Source organism: Leptonychotes weddellii, chromosome 5 (genome assembly GCF_054177405.1).
Source record: "Leptonychotes weddellii isolate Sample4059 chromosome 5, ASM5417740v2, whole genome shotgun sequence".
NCBI classification, from domain to species: domain Eukaryota; kingdom Metazoa; phylum Chordata; class Mammalia; order Carnivora; family Phocidae; genus Leptonychotes; species Leptonychotes weddellii.
The window spans coordinates 15,866,574-15,882,804 of record NC_138373.1 but is presented as its reverse complement, the minus strand read 5'-3'; the positions used below and the strand labels follow the sequence as shown (position 1 = coordinate 15,882,804).

The window sequence follows — 16,231 nt, the reverse complement described above, 5'->3', positions numbered from 1 at the left end:
GGGTTTCGAAGTCAGGAGGTCAGCAGGGCTCAGAGGGCTCCCCGAAGGAGTCGGAGGATAGGGCTGGGGGGGCGGGGCGGGGCGGGCGGGGCCTCTCACCGGACCCTCAGTTAAGCCCCTACAGATTCTCATAATCTGGAGCTCCCTCTTCCTCTTCGTCGTCCTCATCCTCCACCTTCTGGGAGCTCAGGATGGCTGGGAGGGGAGGGAGGGAGGTCTTCAGCTCACAGACCATCCCGGTCCCCCCTTCCCCCCACCCCCTGGCGGCCTCCCAGAGCTTCTGCCGCCCCCGCCCCCCCATCCCCTCCCCCAGCCCAGCACACACCAGGCTCGGTCCTAGCCATGGGCGGCAGCTCCTGGGACACGTTCACATACTCCCGGCTCCCATCTGCAGGGGGCAGAGCAGAAGGGGGGGGCGGCCACGTGGAGGGTGAAGAGAGCAGGACACTCAGAAAGAGGGCCACAGCAGGGTGAGGGAGGGAAGGGGGGGGACCCCAGCGGGCACCGGCCACTCACCCAGAGACACGTCTGCACTCTCCTCGCTCTCGAGGACGTTCACATAATCCTCCCCCGACTCCACTGTAGGAGAAGCAGGGTCCCCAACACTGTCACCCAGGGCCCCCCCGAGCACAGACCCCCATGGCGTCCCAGCCCCAAACCACCCCCCCCACAGATCCCAGAGGCCGCCCCACAGCCAGCCCCAGGGGGGCCCACAGAGGCCTTGGTGCCAGCACGAAGTAGGGCAACCTGGCCAGAGCTGATGAGAGGGAGTGGGACTGTGGGAGAGGGCGGACGGCAGGCCCCGGCGTGTCCCCCCAGAGAGCGGCTCGGCGCCGAGGCTCGGGGTGACACCGCGAGTCCCAGGTGCTGGTGCCCCCCGGCCCTGTCAGCACCTGTCGCCATGGGTGCCATCTTGGCCTTTAATGCACACTTGTTTCTCCACGAGGGAGGTCGTGGATGAGGCAGGCTTTGGAGCCAGAGGGCCCAGGTTCAAGTCCGGCTCCGGCGCTCACAGTCACGTAACCTCACATGAGATACCTAACGCCTCTGGGCCTCGGTGTTCTCATTGGGAAGAGAGGGTGGGCGACGGCCCCCGCCTCCCAGGGCTGTTGTGAGAACTAACGCAGAGAGTATCGAAACGGGGCCTGTCCTACGGTAAGTGCCGCCGAGTGTCTGTTAAATAAATGATCCCTCCTGTCGTACAGTCGGGACAACCGAGGCGCAGGAGGGGGAGAGATGGGCTCAACAGCACCCGGGCATCGTGGGGTTTAATAAGTTAACACACGAAGCGCTCTTAGGAGGGCAGGTGGTTGGCCCCCGACAACGTCGGCTCTTACCCTGATGCTGCCTCCTGAGCTGGAGGGAGGGACGATGAGTCCATGAATGAAAAGAAGCACTAGCACAGATGGCAGTGGGCACCCACGTGGGCAGAGGAAGCCAGGGTGGAACAGGTACGGAGAACGAGGACAGGGCCAGAAAACCAGACACGGAAGGCAGCCTCTAACAGGCAGCGTGAGACCAACACGAAGGGAGAAAAGCAGCTCAAAGGAAACCGAAATGATGCCGGAAGCAGAAGAAAACTTCCCAAACCCCCCCGGCCCCCACAGAAGAGTGGCTATAATCAATGTCCTTGGAGAGCGACAAGCTGACGCGGCCTCCATGAAACCAGACAGGAGGCTATGAGAAAGGAACACCAGAGACCAAGAAAGAGCTTCCAGTGGGCGAGACAAGAGAAGAGAGTCCAAGAGAAGAGTGAAGTCAAAGAAAGCGCGCAGGCAATAAAAGGGAAAGACAACGGAACAGGAAAGAGGCCAGAAAAAGTGAGGAACTCAGAGGAGCTGAGCAGAAGTCCACCCTGAGGGATAGGCGTTGGAGAGAGAGAGAGGAGAGACGGTGGGGGGGGCGGCGAGCGTCAGGGGAATCACGGGACAGGGAAGCGCGGAGGGGTCGCGCCCAGAGTCGGGAATGGCTGGCTCACTGGAGAAGGCGCTGTCTCGGAGGCCGGGGTTGCTGGGCACAGAAGCTGGTGGGACAGCACTGCTGGTGGCTGGCGTGCTGTCGGGAAGCACCTCCCTGAGGGGCAGTCGGGGGGCGGGTCAGCGAGGGCCCCCGGGCCACGGCCTCCAGCCCCCCGACCCCCGGCCCCGGCCTGGCCACTCACAGGTAGCCCTCATTGTGATAGTCCTCCTCCTCGTCCTCGTCCTCGTCCTCACAGGCGGGCTCTGGGGTAGCGACACGGCGATCAGCGGGGCCCGGGCCAGGCCCCAGCCTGCCTGCAAGCAGGGCACCCGGGGCCCCAGACGTACCCTCGTTCTCGTAGCTTGCCACACTGTTGGCTTCGGAGAGCGAGCAAGAGGGAAGCTGGGTCAGCTCGGGTGAGATCCATCCCCTGCCCAGCCCCAGCCCTCTGAGCCCTGGCTCCGCACTTACCACCAGCTGAGTCCCGCCGGGAAGATAGCATGCGGTGGGGCTGTGGGGACCTCCTGGCAGTCAAAGGTCAGAGGTCATGCCTGAGTGGGGCTCTGGGGCAACAGGGGTTGCAACCGGGAAAAGAGACCCCCCCCCCGCCAATCTACAGAGGTGAAGGGGGGAAAGGGGGAATTTGGAAGCGGGGATGCTACTTACGGGATAGGGAGCAGGTCCGGCTGGCTCAGGGGTGGGTAGGAGGTAACAGGAGCGTAGGAGGTGGCTGATGGCCAGGGCACGACCGTGGCTGAGGACACAGGACCAAGCTCAAGGAATGAGTCCTGACATCTCGCCCCTGTCCTCACGGAGGCCTCCATGGACAGACTAACCCCATGAACCGTCCCATGCCCTGGACAGGCCCTAGGAGACCCATCTCCCAGCTCAGGTCAAGGCCATGTGGGCAGCCACTGGGGGGGGGGGGACCTGAACAAAGGCACACGTTCTCTCACACGCCAAGGGACCCTCTCCCCTATGCCCGAGGAAGGGAACCCTCTGTACTCACGAGGCCGTTTGAGCACAATGCTGCTTGGGGTCAGGCTGGAAGGAGAGACACAGCTTGGTCAGAGCCCGGAGACGCCCCCAGCTCCCGTCCCAGTCCCCGGGGCCACACAGGGCCCACGGGCCACTCACCTATCAGAGGCCGCAGTGTCATAAGAGCCTGGGGAAGAGAAGACAGTGAGGCAGGACGAGGGGTGACAGGGGAGAGGGCGGGAGTGCAGGGCCCTCGGGTCCCAGGCACGCAGGGCAGAGTTAGGGATGGCTAAGAGGGAGCGAGGGGTCAAGGAGGGCCGGATACCCCTGCAGCTGTGCCCCGGGCAGCCCCCACTCACCGGGCAGCTCCCTGCAGCGCACGCACAAGGCTACAGCCAGCAGGGGCAGCAACAGGAGGCCCAGCACGCAGGGGATGAGGACGACAGCCTCCATCTGCGGGGGAGAGCTGGGGCCCACCGCCCGCCCTCAAGGGCCAAGCCGCTGCACCGTGAGGGCTGGGCCAGCAGGGGTGCGGGAGCCCAGTGGGCACCAGCCTGGAAGTCTGGGTGGGGGGCAGCTGTGCCCTCCTTGGGCCCTCCCTGGGCCCCCTCCCCTTGCTGGACGGCGCAGGGGGTCAACGCTGGCTGGGGAAGACCGGAGATCCCAGGGCGGTCCGGCCAGGCTCTGGGCCGCCGGTCACCCCTGCGCAGCCCCTGCGCCCCAGCCCTACCTGCCCCTCGACTAGGCGCCTGCCGTTCCCCAGTGCCTGCCCGCCTGCGGCAGGAAGCTGTGGTGAGCCCCGACGAGGGCAGGAAATCATCGGCCCCAGCTGGCTGCGCCCGCCCCCTTCCCACCCCCACCCAGCCAGTGAGGAGGGGGAGGAAGAGGCCTGAGGAGCCACCCCCAAGGCCCTCACGAGGGGTCTGCTGGCCTCCAGGACAAGGAGCAACTCCCACCAGGAGAAGGAGGGCAAGACACTTAGAGGCCAGCCAACAGCCACAGCCCCGGCTCCAGGCAGCAGCCAGGAGGGAGGCCCTGCCTCTGGGAATTCGGGCGGGGGGGGGGCGCGGGACAGTGCCCACCCCACCTTACCCTGGCTGGCCTGCCAAGAGGGGCGGGCTCCAGGGGAACCACGGGCGTGACTCACAGTCACACCGAGCTAGCTCCCTCCACACTCTTGTTCGCCCGGCCCAGGAGGGCAGGATTTGCCGAAGGTCCCACAGGAGCGACCCCACAGCCCCGGGAGTCCTGTGCCTAGGGAGGGGGCATCCCCGGCAGCCTACCAGTCAGGGGTCAGTAACACCCAGAGAGACTCAGGCAGGCACTCGGGCTCTGGCTACAAATTTTATTCAGTTACAAATAGCACCAAGCCCCTGGGGCTGCTCCAGGGGAGGGGAAGCCCCCTCCTGGACCCGCCGCCACCCCAGACCCACCACCCCCCCTCCACCCCCCGCCCTTGGCTGCTGTCTGGGTAGTGTGTGGAAGCTGGAACGTGGCCCAAGACCACTCCTAGAAGCTGGGCCAGGCCGAGGGTTTGGGCCTGGGCTCCTTCCAGGTGGGCCCAGGCCAGCCGTGGTAGGTATGCAGGCTGGTGAGCGACGGCCCCTCAGATAAGCACACTGGACACGGGGACCCGGGTGGAGCGGCCTCGCTGGGGCACCACGATTCGGTCGTCTGTTGGCCCTGCCTCACGCAGCAGACCTGCCGGGGGGAGAGGTCAGAGCCAGGGCTGGATGGACAGAGAGACACAAAGCCAGGGAGGGGACTGAGAGACAGTGGAAAGTGGACAGGGCAGCAGAGCCACCAGAGCTGGGGGCACGGTGGGACGTCAGCTCGGTGGACAGGCAGACCCAAAGCTGACCGCGGGAAGGGCTGTGGGCTGAGAGAGGCCGAGGACACGGGCTGGGACAGATGGACAGACGGACAAGCAGGTAGTATCGTGAAGTCGGGTGGGGAGCCACGGGAGGACAAAGGGAAGGCCCCACTGACCCTGCACATGCAGCTGGGCCCACCGGCGGTCCCCCTCGATGAAGATGGCGGTGCCCAGGAAGGCGGCCCCGCCCAGAGCCCCAACGAAGGCGCAGAGCATGAGCGAGAACTGCAGGGCCCGGAACTCGGACAAGAAGGAGGGTGGCCAGTTCCGGCGGAGGTGGTCGGAGATCTGCAGGGGGACAAGAAAAGGAAAGTCAGGAGCATGAGTCACGGAGAGGGATCCCCGAGCTCCAGAAGAACAAAGAAGTCAGGGACCAGCAGAGAGAGGTGGTCTGGAGGACCAGGGAAAGCCCCGCGGCCTCACTGTGGAACATGCAAAGACGAAACGCTGCCTGCCTGGCTGACGGCCCAAGGTGAGGGGGGAGTGGGGCCTGGCACAGAGCACAGACACCTCACTGGGGTCAGCCCTTCCTGCTAAGGCAGCCCCAGCTCAGGCCGGGGGCTGGTGCCAGGAACGCAGGATCCCCCGATCCCCACCCCAGGCCCACCCGAGGGGCGGTGCTCACCAGGCCAATGAGGTAGGGGCTCCCAGCATCGCCCAGCAGGTGGGACAGCACAATCTGGAAGGCCTCGGCAGTGGAACGACGTGTGGGGATCACCACGTACTGGGGAGAGGAGGGGGCAGAGCGCAAGGACAGGGCCAGAGGGAACCCCAGCTCAGGGATGTGAGTGGGGTGAAGGCCCAGACTACAGGCCCATCTGGGGCTGACTCTGAAGTCAGTCTGGGTTTGGGTTTTGAAAAAGCGGTGAAGGCTACAAGGAAGGCAAGCGAGGCCTCCTGCCCCCACTCCTTGCTCCCGTCAGCCTTTGGGCTAACCCTGCAGTGACCCACTTACTCACCAACAGGATGTCAGCTACAATGGCCCAGTTCATGGACAGCAGTGTCTCTCCAATAAAGATGAAAATCTGGGGGGTTGGAGGGCAAGACCGGGGTGGGGGGGTGGGGGGTGGTCTCATCACAAGAAGACCGAACACATGGAGGGTATACTGCGTACTAGGCCCATCTATTCACTCATTCAATTTAATCCTCAGAACACCCCTGTGAGACAAAGCTATTATTCCTATTTGACAGATGATGAAACTGAGCACAGAGAGGTTAACTTGCTTGCCCAATGTCACACAGCTGGGAAGAGCCAGAACTAAGAATCAAAACCAGGCATTCTGGTTCAAGTTGTCTCCAAACCACCACCTTGGTTGACCCCAGTCCTACCCCAGTGCACGCCAGACCCAGAACACCCCCTTTGACAGCTGCTGGCTACTCACATAGGTGGCCACGATGCTACCACGGGCACAGGCAAGGGACAGGAAGAGGAAGGGCGCGGAGCCCAAGAGGCCAGCAGCACAGACCAGTGGGTCAGCCCGGGGGTTGGAACGGCGGAGGCGGCGGCTGATCTCCACGCCCAGGCCCACACCCAGGACCCCGGTCAGGCAGGTGATGAGCCCAAAGATGAGGCTGGGGGCAGGGGGAGGGGCATGGGGGCCAGTCCCTCTGCCTGCAAAGCCCCCTCGCCTCACCCCCACAGCCTGGAGAAGAAGATGGTCCATCCCAGCCACCCGCACAACTCAGGTCTATCCAGGACCCCATGGGTCATAGAGCTCCAAGAGGAAGAAATCAGCCCATCCATCACCTATTTCCCAGCCCAGGAAACTGACACTGGGACAGGAAGTAGCCTGAGTCTGAATCAATGACTCTCTCCACTCCATCCCCTGCCACCTGCAGGCCACCTAGCCTCGCCCCCATCTGGTACCTGTCAGAGGAAGAGCAGGAGTCTCCAGGAAGGCAGGGTGGGGTCTCCCCCAAGACCACACGGGAACGCAGCAAGAACGCAGGAGCCCAAAGAGCCAGGGAGCCCGTGACAAAGGCCACAGCCGTGAAGCCAAGGGAAGAGAGGATGAAACTAGGACTGCAGACAGTTGGGAGGGAGGAAGTCAGACTGACACTCCTGAGGTGTCAGGGTAGGGGACCTCTCCTCTCCCTCCCTGGCTTATTTTAGTAAGGTCAGGACACTAGCTATGGAAGCCGTCTTGGCTCCCCCGGATCTGAGCCTGTAATTCAAGCAGCTGCCACAAGGGGGCAGTGGTGACTGAACGCCTGGCCTTGGGGGGCCGGCCAGCGGACAGAAAACAGAGACCAACCACTCTCCTGTAAACCTCAAACCCAACAGCAGGGCCTCTCCCAGGGGACCTCAGATGTCGGGCTAGAATGGAACTAAACTCACTTTCTTGCCAGAGCCCTCAGATCTGCCCACCAGGAGGTGGGGCTGAGGGGCGGGGAGTCCGAGTGGCGCTCCACAGCTCCCCTTGGCGGCTCCCGTACTACCAGGAACAGCAGCAGAACAGCCACCACCCCTAGACCTGGAGTCACCTGGGGAAAGAGTGGGCTTCAGGACAGGCACAGACAGCGACACACTGAACCCCTGGGGCTGGGAGAAAGTGAGGGTGTATAAAGGCAACTCAGGCCCCAAGGCCTCAAATCCCTGGCAGCTATCTGCTCACGGGCGGGCACTGAGCCTGCATTCCGAGGGAGGGGCAAATGCCACCAAGGGCGCCTGTTTCTGCAAGCCTAACTTCTCCCTCTTTGGTAACAGCACCCTAATTTCCTTTTGGGAAACGACTCCCCCCACTTCTCTTAATCCATGCGGTTCAAACAGGGCAGGGTTTGTAGCCCAGACTTGGCCGACAAGAGTCATGTTAACCTCCCTGGCCTCCGTGATTGATTCAGTGCCGGGCATGTGACCCACGTTCATCTAATCAGATACCATCCAGGACTATTGCTCAAGGATCCAGGGTGCCGAAGTTTCTAAACGGGAAGATAAATGCATGGAGCTTTCACTTGCTTGAGAATGAAATTAATACAGAGGAAAGTAGAGCTGAGAAAAAGGATGACTGAATTCCTGTGATGAAGTGGGAGTCCTGGATCCAGCTTTACCTGAAGCTCACCCTGGGACCCTCCATTACAAGAGCCATCAGAGTCCCATTTGGGGGCTTACAGTTTTACGGGGCGCCTGTCTCCCACAACCAAGAGTTCTGTCTAGCACATGGCTCGTGGTAAGGGCAGCCAGGCTTCCTACACAGGCTTGGCAGAGCGAACGCTGCCTTAAAAGGGGTGGGTATCTGAAGGTAAGAAAGGGAGAATCGATGAGAACATTGCTGACCTTCCCCCAGGCTGTGTCCACACTCACCCGCAGAGCCCAGTGCCAGTCCCCGGCCACATCCTTGACTTTGGAGCCTGCAATGTAACCCAGACCACTGGGGAAAGGGGATGGGAGGGGAGAGGGGACAGCTGGTCAGTCCTGCCCCACGCCAGGTCCTTCTGCCTCCCGTGCTCTGCCCCCCGCCCCCCGCCAGGTCCAAGGCCCACTCACCTGCCCACCGGGATAGCAAAGTAGAACACACTGAGCATCCGGCTCCGCTGGTCTGCCACGAAGAGGTCAGCGATGAGGGTGGGCGCGATGGTGGAGTAACTGGCCTCCCCAACCCCCACCAGGCCCCGGGTCAGGAGGAGCAGCCAGAATCGCTGGGAAACGAAACATGGGGGAGGTGGCACCCCACCCTGCAGCAAGCCCCCCGGCCTCCCTCGCCAGCCAGCTCTGGAGAGGCGGCAGGGATGGCGGGGGAGGCCTGAGCTTGACAGACCTGAGCCTGAATCCTGGCTCCACTACTTACTAGCTGTGACTTTGAGAAAGCAACTTAACCTCTCTGAGCCTCAGATTCCTCATCTGCAAAAGGGGGAAAATAATAACTTGCTCACATAACTATTGCCAGGATTGGACAATACAAGTTCTATTCAACATGCTGCACCCAGGAGGTGCAAAATAAATCTTGACTTCTATCACCCAAGACACCCCAGTGGTGAATAAGGATCTTAGGCAGAGGTTTGTCTACCAAAGACACCTGAGGCTAAGGACAGGGTAGGATCACCCACGGAGAGTACGTATGCAGTGCCTGCAGCTAGGGACAGACTTCCAGGGCAGAGAGTAGGAACAGAGGAGGGCGCAACGCAGCAAAGAAGCAATAGCCGGGGAGGCAGGAAGAAAACCAGAAGAGTGGCATATGCAGCATCACTGAAGTCAGAAGAGAGTTTCCGGAAGGAAGAAGGGGGTCAATAGAGCCAAAGGCTCCTAGGAGATCTAGCAAGAGCAGGATTAGGAAGTAGGAGCTCCATTTAGCAACCAAAAGGTCGCTGTTGACTTTGGCAATGGAGTGGTGGGGGCAGGTTGGCCGGCAGTATTCCGGGGTGAGTGGGAGGAGAGGAAGTGCAAGCAAAGTGAGAGCCTCTCCCTGGCTGCTCCTTCACCCAGACTGGAGCTGGGTCAGGGGGGTCTTGTGGGAAGTCTGACGAGGAAGGAGAAGAAGGAGAACAGACAGTCCAGGTAAGGTCTTTCTGTGGTACAGAACTGTGAGTGCTGAGGTGTGGCGTGGAAGGAGTCAATGGTCGGGGGAAAGGGGGTGAGGGACAAAAGAATGTTCTAGAAGACCAGGGGAGAGGCTGGGGTAGGCAGATTAACTCAGGCAAGCAGGGGATATAGGATGGCATGGACCCAGGGAGGTGCAGAAGCTCCCCAGGCCCAGGCTGCAATGATTCCAAAGAGCAGCAGTGAAGACTGATGGGTAGTGGGGGGGCCTCACCTCTCTGGGGATGAAGGACGACCCCAGTGTCACCAGGGACCAGAAGGCAATGCCCCCGCACATGAGATACTTCCGATTGTACCTGTCACCCAGGTAGCCAAACACAGGTGCCAACACCATGTAACTGGAGATGAACACTGAGGGGAAGCAGAGAGTCACAGCCCGGCCCCAGGACCCCTGGCCCACCCTGACCCCAGCTCAGGGAGGGCAAGGGGGCCAGGATTAACTCCCAACCCTGAAACTACCAGAGCTTCCAGCCAGAGAAGTCCAGCCCCATCTTTGGCATCTTTCAAACCTTCCATCGTGGAATGAATGGCTGACCCGTCACTTCCTCCCATCCAGCCAAGAACAAAATCCAAACTCCGGACCATGGCCCGCGAGGCGCTACCTGATCTAGCCCCTTCCTACCTCTCCAATCTTGTGCTCACGCCCTCTCCCTTCTCTGCATCCCAGTGGCCCCGCTGCCAAGCCCAATATGATCTTCAGACTTTTGGCACCCACTGTCCTCCCGCCTGGAACATTTCTCCTCTCCCCTGAGTGTCAAAGAACCTTCAGGTTCCAGCTCAGATACCTTCCCGACCCCCATGTATTCAATCTCTCTTTATCACAATTACTCTGTTTTCTTTTACAAAATACTCCTACCAAAAAATAATCTCATTACTAGTTTAGGTTTTTAAGGACTGGTGCCCTGTCATTCCCAGTAGAATGTCAGCTTGTCAGCTCCATGAAGACACGGGCTTAGCCTGTATTGGTCACGGCTGTGTTTCCATCACTGAATACACGGCATCGCACAAAACAGGTGCTCGGTAAACATGTGTTGAATGAAAAAGGGAATGGCACTGCCAAAGACTTACTCCTCCTCTAACTCAACAACTTTTTAAAGCTTTGCAGACCTTGATCTACGATCCCATTCTCATTCCTCTAGACTTTGCCTTAAATACCTCGAGGTCCTTTTTCTGGCCTGGGGCAGAGCAAAGAACCCTTCGAGATCTTATCTCAAACTCCTCTCCTCTCACTTGTTGTGTGACTCCGGGCAAGCCTGAACTCTTCTCTAAGCCTCAGTTTCTCTATAAAAATGTAGACAGTACTACCTACTTTTTCTATAAAATAATACCACCCCCAACTCTTTGGCTGATGGAAGGATTAGATGGGCGTAAAAGGTCTTGGCCAAGTTCTGTGCATGTTATCACCTCTTCCTCCAGGGCCTGGCACAGAGTAAGTGCTCAGAAATGTTCGAGAAGTGAATGAAGGAAAAAAGGAAGGAAAAGAGAATTTGGCCTTGGCTTTGCCTCTCCCATAAATCCCAAGGTTCCGAACAAGTAAAATTCAACTCTCCCCATTCCAGACACCCCCTTCTGCCATTATTCATCGGGTGTCTACCATGCTCCCTACACAGTACCACGTACTTTACAGGCATTAATTAATTTGCATATAATCCTCACATCAGCCCTCTGAGGTGCTCCGGGTTACTACTGGTTCCATCTCACCGACAAGGAAAGTGAGGCTTAGAGAGATTGAGGGCCTTGCCTAACATCACACTAAGTGGAAAGCTGAGATTTAAACCCAGGTCTGTCTGAACCATTACACTAAACTGACTGCCTTTTAAAATGTGGTATCCTAACTGAGCAGGACAGCCCGGAGCAGAAGAAGGGCCATCTCCCCGCTCCACTAAATCTGGCCACCCTACCTCTATTAACGAGGCCCCAGGCATGCCGGCAGGTAACCCCATTTGGGGCAGAAAAGGAAGAAAAGCTACTGTGCCCGAAAGGGACCTCCACTCACCGGTCTGGATGAGGCCGGAGCTGCTGTCTCCGATGTCGAAGAACTGCTCAATGTCTGGAAGAACGCCTGGTAAGAAGACTCGGGATGGGCTCGGCGAGGCAGCCCCACCTCCGGGACCCCCCCTCCCTTCCCCTAGTCTGACGTCCCTCCCAGCAGTCAGTACCAGCCACCGTGAAGCGGTCCATGTAGTTGAGGAGGTTGATGTAGCACAGCACGGCCACTATGAGAGCCGAACGGCCCGCAGACAAGCCGGTGATGCGCTGCAGCCCCTCCCGGTCCGGGACCTCGGGATCCTCGGCCTTCGAGTTCCCCAGGGACCCCGGTAACCCCGGGGTGCCGGGCACGGGCCCGTCGTCCGTGTCATCCGCCTGGCTGAGGAAGGGCGCGGTGTCGGACCCGGACATGGTCCCCGGTCCTACCGACGATCCCACCTGCGAGGGGAGGAGGCTGGAGAAAGGAGGATGGAGGGAACCCAGGCGAGGGAGGTGCGCCCAGACGCCCGCAGGTGCTTGCCCGGAAGCACGGAGCACGGCTGGGATGGAACCCGGACCCTGCCTGTCATGCCTCCCCGTCCCGGCAGACACAGCGCGCGGCGAGGGACGCCGGGGACAGGAGCGGGGTGGGGAGGGCCGACCCCCCCTGCCCAGGCTGGGGCCTCCCCTCACCCCTGGTAGGAGCCCGCTGCAACCACGGTCGCTCAGCCCCGCCGCCGCACTACAGCCGCCGCCATGCTGTCCTGGAGCCGGTCATGTGACGCTGGAGCCCCGGGGGCCGACACCACCTCGGGCAAGCCCTCGACACGTGACCGCCGCCCGACTACGGAGGCGCGGCGGCCGCCGGCTCCCCCGTCACGTGACTGCCGGCCGGTCGCCAGGGCAACCGGGGAAGGTCCCAGACCCGCGCGCGTTCCGCCTGCGTTCCCGCAGGGAGTCGCGATGAACCGGTGCAGTCGCCCAGCCCTCCGAATCTCGGCTTGCTTATCTGCAGCTCCCACTGGGCACACTTCTTATCAAACGAGATCAAACGAGATAATGGAATCGTAAAAGGTTCTGGAAGTAGTTTATCTCCAGACATGCCAACGATCGGTTCTCGCTCTCGGCGATTACCCTTCCTCGGTGTCGGGTTTGGGCTTCAGACACGCTCAGGAAGCATTGAATGAATGGACGTTGAACAGCGGCCTCTGGAACGGCCCCGTCCCTATGGTTCGGATTCCCCAAGCCAGCTGCCTGTCAACTCCTGAGCTTCCCCCTGGACACTGCAGGGAGGGTCCCAGACCCCACACGCCCCGTCTGGACCGGGTTTTCCTCACCTCCGACGGAGACTGAAGCCCTTGCGCCCTCTAGTGGTCTCCTCTGGGATTCTCCTAGCTGCGGGACTGGACTCCGAGACCACAGAGCCCTGGCACCAAAGGATAGCTTGGAGTGGTTCTTTAGTGCCCCCCGCTCCAATCTCCAAGCTGCAGTAATAACCGTACACTCGAAATAAAATTAATATACTTCCGGGGCACCTGGGTGGCTCAGTCGGTTAAGCGTCTGCCTTCAGCTCAGGTCATGATCCCAGGGTTCTGGGATTGAGCCCTGCATGGAGCTCCCTGCTGGGCGGGGAGCCTGTTTCTCCCTCTCCCTCTGCTGCTCCCCCCGCCTGTGCTCTCTCACTCTCGCTCTCTCTCATTATTCATTTATTTGAGAGAGAGCGAGAGCGAGAGCACGAGTGGGGGGGCGGGCGGGTGGGGCAGGGGCATAGGGAGAGGGAGAAGCAGGCTCTCCACTGAGCAGGGAGCCTGAGCGGGACTGGATCCCAGGACCCTGGGACCATGACCTGAGCTGAAGGCAGACGCTTAACCAACTGAGCCACCCAGGTGCCCAATAAATAAAATCTTTTAAAAAAGAAATAAAGGCAAATATTTTGATGCTAATTGGTTTTGCCAGATGGGAAAAATATTTAGCTCTTCTCTGGGGACAGGTGTTTTTTTCAATCTGATGGATCTCTTGAATAAAGTTCCTTTAAGGTCAGTTAAATAAATATGTCTGTACAGGTCTATTGGTTTAAACTGGAGCCCAACTTTTGTTCTACTTGCTGTGGTTTATGACATAAGAGGAAATGTGGAATTTCTTAGGGAAAAAATAGTTCACCTATGACCAGTGCCACAAAAAAAGACACCTGGCTTACGGGTATGACAAGGACCTAGTAACAGGACCATTGGACTGGGTCAGGGAGGTTGAGAATCTCACTGAGGAAGTGGTCCTTGACCTCAGATGTGGGGGAGGGGCAACCACTGACTTCCCAGGAGGCAGTGGACGGCCTGTGCAAAGGCCCTGCCACAGAAGGAAACATAATGAGCACAAGAATCTGAAAGGAGGGCAGTGTGGAGAAGAGTGAGGGGAGGGACGCCAGCCCAGCAGCAGGCAGGGGCCAGCCTGGGCCCAGGCCTAGCACGTTAGGGGCTTCCTTCATTTTAAAATCTGACTTGCGGGCGCCTGGGTGGCTCAGTCAGTTAAGCGTCTCTTGATTTCGGCTCAGGTTGTGATCTCAGGGTCATGGGATTGAGCCTCATGTCAGGCTCTGTGCTCAGCTGGTAGTCTGCTTGAGATTCTCTCTCTCTCTCTCTCCCCCTCTCCCTCTGCCCATCCCTGTCCTGTGCGTGTGCACTCTCTCTCTCTCTCAAATAAATAAATCTGAAAAAAAAATAAAAATAAACTCCGATTTGCATTTGAGAAGATCCCTCTGGCTGCACTGTACTTGGATTGAGGGGCCCCAGGGGGCTGTGGCACTGGACCAGGCTGCAGGCAGAAGCGGCGGCTTGGCCCGGGGTGGGATAGAGAGAGGGAAGTGAACCCCTTTCAGAGCCATCTGGGGCATCTGAGTTGGGTGGGTGATGGAGTGGATATGGGGATTAAGAGGCATCGGACACCGAGCTAGGGATCCTTGAGAACAAGATACAGTATTTGTTTCTAAGGAGCTTACAGTCTAGTAGGGGAAACAGAGACCAAGGGGCGGAAGAGTGTGCTGAGCCAGGCCCCTATCCCGGGCTGAGCTGGGACGCACACAAAAGGACATGGCCAGTGCCATGGGGGAGCCTTACGGAAGGGATGACAAGGGTTGGGAGATGGGAAGCTGTGAGGCTATCGGAAAAAGAACCACATCTTGCTCCTCCAAGGCTGGTCAGGGCCCTCATCGCAACACCTGGGAGCTCGTTGGAAATGCAGCATCTCGGGCTCCACAGCTTAACGCTGGCCCCACGCGTGCGTTTTCATGAGCTCCCGGGCTCATGTGTGTTCGAGTGTGTGAAGCGCTGGTCTCATCATAGGTCAGGCGCACCCAGTCTTCCGCCCAGCTCTGCATTCGGTGGCAGTGAGGTCTGGGGCAAGTTCACTACCCCAAACTCCCGTTTCTGTGCTGGGGAATGGGGATAATACCACCACCTACCTCGTAGGCGCTCTAAGGATGAATGAGATCATGAAAAGTACCGAGGTTGGTATGTGGCACCGAGTAAGGGCCCACTCTAGTTTTGAAGGTTTTTAATTAGGAGAGTTTTTGTTTGTTTGCTCTGTTTTGTTTTTGGGTTTTTTTAGGAGAGTTTAAAAAGACCACCCTATGAGGCACCTGGCTGGCTCAGTCAGTGGGGCATGCGACTCTTGATCTTGGGGTTGTGAGTTCAAGCCCCACACTGCGTGTAAAGATGACTTAAAAATAAAATTTTCAGAGGGGCGCCTGGCTGGCTCAGTCGGTAGAGCATGTGACTCTTGATCTCAGGGTCATGAATTTGAGCCCCATGTTGGGTGTAGAGATTGCCAAAAAATAAAAATAAAAAACAAAAAAAAAAAGACCACTTGCGAAGTGATCCTTTGATCAAAAGGATAATTCTCTCATCATAGAAGACACGCAAATTCTTTTAAAATGAGTAGTCTCTAGGGGCGCCTGGATGGGCTCAGTTGGTTAAGCATCTGCCTTCGGCTCAGGTCATGATCTCAGGGTCCTGGGATCGAGCCCCACATCGGGCTCCCTGCTCAGCGGGGAGTCTGCTTCCCCCGCTTGTGCTCTCTCGCTCTCTCTGCCAAATAAATAAATGAAATCATTAAAAAATTAAAAAATAAAATGAGTAGTCTTTCCCATCTCCTCCCGAGCTTAAGTGCTGGGGAAGAAGAAACCGGAATCTCTAGCACTTGAGGTCCAGTCACTTTGGCTAGCAATCTGGCAGGTACTGAAGAGAGAGTGGACAGGGGCATGCGTGTTCAGTGACTGGTGATTCTACTCCTGGCTATAAACCTGAGAAAATCGCAGCTGGGGTCACTACAACACTGCTTGCAATAGGCACATCCCGGGGGTTAAAACTGGGCTGGGTTACCAGGGATAGAAATCCTCAGAGAGGGGCGCCTGGGTGGCTCAGATGGTTAAACGTCTGTCTTCGGCTCAGGTCATGATCCCAGGGTCCTGGGATCGAGCCCCATATCGGGCTCCTGACTCAGTGGGGAGCCTGCTTCTTCCTCTACCCCTGCTCGTGCTCTCTCTCTGTATCTCTGTGTCTCAAATGAATAAATAAAATCTTAAAAAAAAGAAATCCTCAGAGAGCAGGGATTTTAAACAGGATGGAAGTTCCCCTTCCTGTGAAAGCCTGGAGGTCAGCAGTGCAGGGTTGGTGGGACCTGGACTCCTTCTCTCCTTGTCCTGTCCCATGTGGCTTCCTTTCCTAAGGTCATCTCATGTCAGCAGCAGGAAGAAAGTGAAGGAGAGGGGCTCACGCCCGCTTTTGGAAACATCCCGCAGGGCGCATCCCTCTCCCCCTTCCACCCACGAGGCTAATTTGGCACCCGGCTACAACAGAGGCTGCCAAGTGCTGTCCTCACTCAAGTCTCTGCACTTGGCTAAAACCAGGGGTTCTGTTACCCTGGAG

The 16,231-nt window shown here is 58.7% G+C and overlaps 2 protein-coding genes across 6 annotated transcripts in view; both read right to left on the bottom strand.

The window, feature by feature from the left end:
• Positions 1–3,739, bottom strand: part of LAT (linker for activation of T cells) — a 419,561-nt gene extending 415,822 nt beyond the window's left edge. The window contains exons 1-11 of one of the 3 annotated variants that reach the window (XM_081819802.1): positions 3,297–3,728; positions 3,097–3,124; positions 2,969–3,003; positions 2,626–2,713; positions 2,431–2,483; positions 2,307–2,336; positions 2,162–2,222; positions 1,979–2,073; positions 517–579; positions 326–388; positions 100–195 (exon numbers count right to left, since the gene is read on the bottom strand). In XM_081819802.1, coding sequence (XP_081675928.1) covers positions 119–195; positions 326–388; positions 517–579; positions 1,979–2,073; positions 2,162–2,222; positions 2,307–2,336; positions 2,431–2,483; positions 2,626–2,713; positions 2,969–3,003; positions 3,097–3,124; positions 3,297–3,390 — 687 coding nt within the window. In that variant the 5' untranslated portion in view covers positions 3,391–3,728 and the 3' untranslated portion in view covers positions 100–118. Of the gene's footprint in view, positions 1–99; positions 196–325; positions 389–516; positions 580–638; positions 1,174–1,978; positions 2,074–2,161; positions 2,337–2,430; positions 2,484–2,625; positions 2,714–2,968; positions 3,004–3,096; positions 3,125–3,296 lie in introns of those variants that run through there. The other 2 variants (XM_081819800.1, XM_081819803.1) reach the window with 2 other exon arrangements.
• A 523-nt stretch (positions 3,740–4,262) lies between these two features.
• On the bottom strand, positions 4,263–12,144 carry SPNS1 (SPNS lysolipid transporter 1, lysophospholipid). Of its 3 annotated transcripts, XM_006733969.3 has the most exons (13): positions 12,006–12,144; positions 11,504–11,771; positions 11,341–11,406; positions 9,559–9,695; positions 8,295–8,446; positions 8,112–8,178; positions 7,149–7,294; positions 6,678–6,833; positions 6,193–6,382; positions 5,770–5,835; positions 5,436–5,534; positions 4,927–5,098; positions 4,263–4,638 (listed from the first exon to the last, which is right to left on the bottom strand). In XM_006733969.3, the coding sequence occupies exons 2-13, from the start codon at positions 11,742–11,744 to the stop codon at positions 4,544–4,546; spliced, it is 1,587 nt and encodes a 528-aa protein (XP_006734032.1). In that variant the 5' UTR covers positions 11,745–11,771; positions 12,006–12,144; the 3' UTR covers positions 4,263–4,543. The 3 variants fall into 3 exon arrangements, with proteins under 3 accessions (XP_006734032.1, XP_081675925.1, XP_081675924.1); XM_081819799.1 differs by having other exon boundaries at positions 11,341–11,394; positions 11,504–12,104; XM_081819798.1 differs by having other exon boundaries at positions 11,504–12,103.
• Positions 12,145–16,231: the final 4,087 nt, after the last annotated feature.